Source organism: Hypanus sabinus, chromosome 13 (genome assembly GCF_030144855.1).
Source record: "Hypanus sabinus isolate sHypSab1 chromosome 13, sHypSab1.hap1, whole genome shotgun sequence".
In the NCBI taxonomy this organism is placed as follows: Eukaryota; Metazoa; Chordata; class Chondrichthyes; order Myliobatiformes; family Dasyatidae; genus Hypanus; species Hypanus sabinus.
Window position 1 is genome coordinate 92,720,993 of NC_082718.1, and position 6,373 is coordinate 92,727,365.

The 6,373-nt window shown below is 42.5% G+C and overlaps 1 protein-coding gene across 1 annotated transcript; it reads left to right on the forward strand.

Annotated features, from left to right (window-relative positions):
* The first annotated feature begins 4,423 nt into the window (after nt 1-4,423).
* On the forward strand, nt 4,424-5,455 carry LOC132403405 (hydroxycarboxylic acid receptor 2-like). The gene has a single exon (XM_059986814.1). It carries the CDS (start codon nt 4,424-4,426, stop codon nt 5,453-5,455), a length of 1,032 nt encoding a protein of 343 aa, XP_059842797.1.
* The last annotated feature ends 918 nt before the right edge of the window (nt 5,456-6,373 follow it).

Below are 6,373 nucleotides of genomic sequence, written 5' to 3' on the forward strand. Positions count from 1 at the left end.
TCTTTCCCGCTCTGCGTGAACTAGATGCAGAACAAAGCAAAACTGATAATTGCGTCCGAAAGCTGAAACTGATGAAATCTTAAAATTTTGTGGAGGGTTAAGTCGATCTTTACGAACAAGTTCCGTAATGCACTTCCCTTTCGGTAGAGAATAAACTGTACCTTATGTTCAGAAGTAACTTTATTTCAGAGCTTGTTCTTTACGAAACTTTCCCTTTTAAAGTATGTGTTCCAATTCTTTTATATGTCATGGAGCCCTACCAGTAAGAGGTCCGTGGACCCCAGGTTGGGAACGACAGGTTTAAAGGAAAGGGTTCTATATGTTTTGTGCATATTTAAGATTTCCTCTTTCCAGATAGGCAATTGCTTCCTCAGATAACCTCAACCGATGTGTCTCGTTTGCAGCTAGCTTCTACCTGTTATAGTGGGACATCCTCAAGTTGACTGTCCAGTGGAGTCTACGCTAATACTATGCAACCAAGTGCAACCCTACGTGCAGACATTCAGTCAGTAAGAAAATGATGTAAAGGGTTGATGGACTGGTGCCAAGTTGCATATAACCGCATCAAGACAGTACTGGAACTAGGTTACTGCTTTTGAAAAAAGATGAAAACCTCTTCTAGTGAACTGGATACAGGAAATGAAGCGCCGACTCAAAGCTGGGGAATTTATTTTCCTTAAATAAAATTGAAACCTGACATAAAGAAGGATTATCAGTAATAAAGAAGGCTGGTCAGTATTACAGAAGGGTGATCGGTATTCAGAAGATACAGAGGATCTTCTTTAACCTGAGGGTGGTCAGGCTGTGGCATTCACTGCCAGAGAAGGCTGTGGAGGCCAAGTCATTAGGTATATTTAACCCAGAGGTTAATAGATTCTTGATTGCGAGAAGATAATAAAGCTACCATGATGGAATGATGGAACAGAGTCGATGGGCTGAATGGACTAATTCTGCTGCTATGTGTTATTGGTGGTAATGAAGTTACCAGATTATTATAAAAGTCTCTCTAGTTTACTAATGTTAAAAGCATTTTGCTTACCTCTTAAGACCTACTAAGGAATGTCAAACAACAGCATCCTGTTTGATCTTGAAAGTCCTGCCGAAGGGTCTCGGCCCGAAACATCGACTGCACTTTTTTCCATAGTTGCTGCCTGGCGTGCTGAGCTCCCCCAGCATTTTGTGCGAGTTGCTTGGATTTCCAGCAGACTTTCTCTTGTTTGAATTCCTTCGAAATGACTTTTGAGGATCATTGTTTTCAGCAAAGAACTCCAACACAAGGTGACAGTGTGGAGAGGAATGAACGAATCAAGGAAAACCAAGGGATACTGATTAGTAAGTTGTTCTATTCCCCCGGATCTAATCAAAATATTTCTGGTGTTCTTCATCCCATTATTTCACACTTACCCACATGAACCTAAACACATCTGCACACACATGCACAACTGCACACACGCAGACAGTTGGATTGTGGTGATGAGCATGTGGAAGAATTCAGTGCGATGCATGGTTCGTGTGCGTGTGCGTGGTCACGTATATGCTTGTGCCGCAAGTGCGTGCATGCATATGTATGCCAGGTATTTATTATTATCAGTAGGGCAGCAGTGCAGCAGTGAATGATTTTAATACAGACTGAATTGTCTCACCACATTACAAACACCGTGATGGAGAGTGGCCCGAGGAACTATTGCTGCCTCCCCTCCTACAACCATGATAAACCATGTCCAGGCTGCATGAAAGAGATCAGAAATCACTTTTAACTTTCATTAAGACCATAAGACTATAAGATATAGAAGCAGAAGTAGGTCACTCGGGCCATCGATTCTGCTCCGCCATTCAATCATGGACTGATCTAATTCTTCCAGTCATTCCCACTCCCCTGCTTTCTCCCCATACCCTTTGATGCCCTGGCTAATCAAGAACCTATCTATCTCTGCCTTAAATCCACCCAATGACTTGGCCTCCACAGCCGCTCGTAGTAACAAATTCCACAGATTTACCAACTTCTAATTAAAGTAATTCCTCCGCATCTCAGTTCTATAAGGAAGTCCTTCCAATCCTGAAGTCGTGCCCTCTTGTCCTAGACTCCCCTACCATGGGAAATAACTTTGCCATATCTAATCTCTTCAGGCCTTTGAACATTCGGAATATTTCTATGAGATCACCCCTCATTCTCCTGAACTCCAGGGAATACAGCCCAAGAACTGCCAGACAATCCTCATACAGTTACCCTTTCATTCCTGGAATCATTCTCGTGAATCTTCTCTGAACCCTCTCCAATGTCAGTATATTCTTTCTAAAATAAGGAGCCCAAAACAGCACACAATACTCCAAGCGTGGTCTCTCAAGTGCCTTATAGAGTGTCAATATTACATCCTTGCTCTTATATTCTATGCCTCTAGAAATGAGTGCCAAGTTTGCATACGCCTTCTTCACAACCGACTTACCTTGGAGGTTAACCTTTAGAGTATCTTGAACAAGGATTTTCAAATCTCTTTGCGTCTCTGCATTTTGAATTCTCTCGCCATCTATCTAATAGCCTGCCCGTTTATTCCTTCCACCAAAGTGCATGACCATACACTTTCCAACATTGTAATTCAGTTGCCCATAACCTATCTAATTGTCTCTGCAGGCTCTTTGTTTCCTCAACACTACCCGCTCTTCCGCCTCTTTGTATCATCGGCAAATTTCGCCACAAATTCTTTAGTACCGTAATCTAAATCATTTAACATACATCGTAAAAAGCAGTGGTCCCAACACTGACCCCTGTGGAATTGGTAAGAGAGCTCTGACTTCCTTGTATGTCCTCTCTTTTGCTTTTCCTTTGGCTCTGACTTCACTTGTCAGCTACAGTAGTGTCCTTCTTCCCTTAGAAAATTTCATTGAGCAGATCCTTGCAGTAACAGAAAATCTACTCTGGGAATACTGCTGTCTCTCGGTACTCTGTGAGTAAAGTGCATGGAACAGCAATTCTGTATTATCACTGTGATGGATTTGAATACTATTCCGCTCACTTCATTGACAGCACCTGCTGGAACAATTGACCAGCTTGTGACGCGAGCTGGAGTAGGGTGAGGCTGCAATTGGGGAAGTTTTATTCAGATAGAGAATTTGCATTTCAGCAGAATTAGGAGTGAAATCTGAATAGCAAACAAAGTTTTACATTTTTGATAGGACCATACAACTGGTTTATGTACTTAGTATCAAATTGAAGTATCATACAGTGTTGTATATTACAACCTATAAAATTCTGATAATAATGCCGGATATATTTCACTGTGTTAAATCTTGTGATTTCTGGGAGGAATGTTAATAAACATGGAATGTAACATCAATGCTCTGAATTTTGCTGTACGCAGAACTTCATTTGTGATCAATTTCCTTAATTGTCTCTGAAATATTGTGACCGTGTTTACTGCGACGTGTAAATTATAGGAAAGTGCAGCAGAGAAACAGGCCGTTTGGCCTATCTAGTCTGTGCTGAACTATTTAAACTGCCTACTCCCATTGACCTGCACAGGACCATAGCCCTCCATGTACCTACCATCCAAACTTATCTTAAACATTAAAATCGAGCTTGCATGCAACATTTGTGATGGCAACTGGAGCTATTGTTCCTGTTATGGTTGAAGAGCTGATAGTTCCTATTATGGTTAAACTAGCTGCGTACTTGAAAGCGAGGCTCGCCGCAGTACGATGTGCGTGATAAGGTGCATGTTCATTGTTGTTTATGGTGCTGGGTTTTTGATACACATTTTTTACATTCTCTCAGTAAGACACAAAGTCACAGTGAGAATCGAGCGATTTGGCCCATTATGTTTCTGGTGACAGTCAAGCACCGGTTACCCAAGTATGAAGTTAAATTTACTTTTAAAGAAATTTCCCCATAACCTCTTTGGTTTCTCCCACATTCTGCCACCTACGAGAGTGGATGTGGAGAGGATGTTTCCTGTGGTGGGGGAGTCTAAGACGAGAGGGCATAGCCTCAGAATAGAGTGACACCTTTTAGAATGGAGACGAGGAGGAACTCCTTTAGCCAGAGAGAGCTGACTGCGCAATTCGCTGCCACAGGTAGGCGTGGAGGCCAGAGTATTGGATATATTTTAGGCAGACGTTGATAGATTCTTGATTAGTCCCTAAATCCTGCTTTTTCCATGCGTCAATCGAGTGATGCCTGATTCCAGATCAATCCAAATATAATTCATTGTCTGCTTCTTAATTTAAATGCTAATGATTCGAGTTTCTCCGGAACTTGCTGATTTGATCGCATAACTTATTAGCGCTCTTGGCTATTGCACTCCGCCCATATACTCCAACGAAAGGGAAGCAAATTCATTCGCAGAAGATCAGCTTGTAAGGTTGTTCATCTTGTAATCAATTTGCTCTCTTCTGAAATATCTTCACTGTGCGGCCGCTTTTTCGCGCAATGGCGAACTCGACCCCGGAATGTGCTCCTGGTGAAGATGTTAACTCGTCCTACAACCCGCCCGTAATTATCGTCACATTCATCCTCGGGCTTGCTGCAAATACGGTTGCTTTGTGGATCTTTTGTGCTCATGTGAAGTCCCGGAAACCAAATATTGTGTATTCACTGAATCTGATGATTGCGGACACTCTGTTAATGTGCTGTCTACCCTTCCGAGCTGATTATTTTCTCCGAGGGAAGGACTGGATTTTTGGTGAAGGACTGTGTCGACTGAACATTTTCATGATTTCCCTAAACCGGATTGGCAGCGTCTTTTGCCTCATGGTTATTGCGATCGATCGTTACTTCAAGGTGGTTCATCCACTCCACAAAGTAAACAAGATCACTACAAGGTGTGCGGTGATGATAGCCGGCGGTCTGTGGATTGTAGCGGTGGTTATTTGTTTGCACTTGCTGATAGACCAACGTGACTTCAAACAGCACAACGTGACGAACTGTGAGCCTTTCAGCATTAACAAGGCTCTGAGTCCCGCAGCAGTTTGGACTGGGTTCATTTTTATATTCTTTAAATTTTTTTTGCCAGTTTCAGTAATTCTGTTCTCTACGTCCTCCATCGTCTGGAAGTTACGGCAGATGGAAGCTGGAATGCGGGCCAAATATAAGCGAACTGTGAAACTTGTGATAGCCGTGGCTGCAGTTTTTATCATTTGCTTCTTGCCCACCAGTGTTGCTGTGGTCGCGGTTTTGGTCACTAAACTAAGGAGACCCTTCGACTGCAAGTCGTATCACGCAGCAGTGAATATCTTTTACGATACGTTGTTTATAACGTATCTGAACAGTGTGGTCGATCCCATTATTTACTATTTTTCTACTTCGCAGTTTAAAGATGGTTTGGAGAAAGCTCTGCTTCGTCTTAATTTAAGCTCTTGCAGATCAGGCACTGAACCAGGAGCTTCCAGGGAGGAGCAGATTGTGGGTCAGCAAACCAGCTCTGTAACAGCCATCCAATCGCTCCCGTGCCGAGTGAACTAGATGCTCTTAATTGTTAATGTGATTAAAGTAAAGCTGATAGGTGCGACCGAATGCGGAAATTTATATTATCTAAAAAGTGTTGCTGCGACATGTCGATCTTAATGAACAAGTCCTGGAATGAATTTCCCTTTATGCCGAGAAGAAATTGTAGCTTAACTACATAAATAAGTTTATTTCAGACCTTGTTCATTAAGATACCCTTCCTTTCTTTAAAGCACGGGTTCCCAATGCTGTATATGCCATGCCGGCTTACCAATGCGGGGTGCGTGAATCCCAGGTTTCTGAACCTCTGCTTTAAAGGAAAGGGTTTATAGATATATAAGATTTTCTCTTTCCATGTAAGCAATTACTTCCTCAGAATTCAGCCTATGCATCTCGTTTGGCGCTAGTTTCCGCCCGTTATAGTGAGGGATTCTCAGGTTGACTGACCGTCCAGAGGAATCTGTGGTAAACTATTCACCAAGAAAAACCTTACCTGCAGACTTCCAGTTAGGAGGAAAGCACCCAGATCCTGACACTACTCGAGCTAGTTTCCCGGATTCTAAAGAAAGTCTCTTCAAGTGAACTGGAGACTGGAAATGAAGCGCCGGTTCAAAATTGTGGGTGCTATTATCACTAAATAAAATTGAAATTGGGAATGAAGAAGAATGCTCAGCATCTAGAACAGAGATATGGACGAATTCGTTGCCACAGACGGCCATGGAGCCAAGTCATTGGGTGCATTTAAAGTGGAGGTTGATAGGTTGCTGATTACCCAGGTTTCGGGGAGTAGGCAGGAGAATGGTTTTGAGAGCAATAATAAAGCAACCATGATGGAATGAAGGAATAGACTTGATGGACCGAATGGCCTAATTCTGTCCCTATGTTTGATTGGTGTCAAAGAAATCCCCAGATTATTGTAAAAAGCCTCTCTGCTTC

Coding starts and splice junctions, on each gene's coding strand:
- LOC132403405 (XM_059986814.1), top strand. CDS start 4,424: ATGGCGAACTCGACCCCGGAATGTGCTCCTGGTGAAGATGTTAACTCG.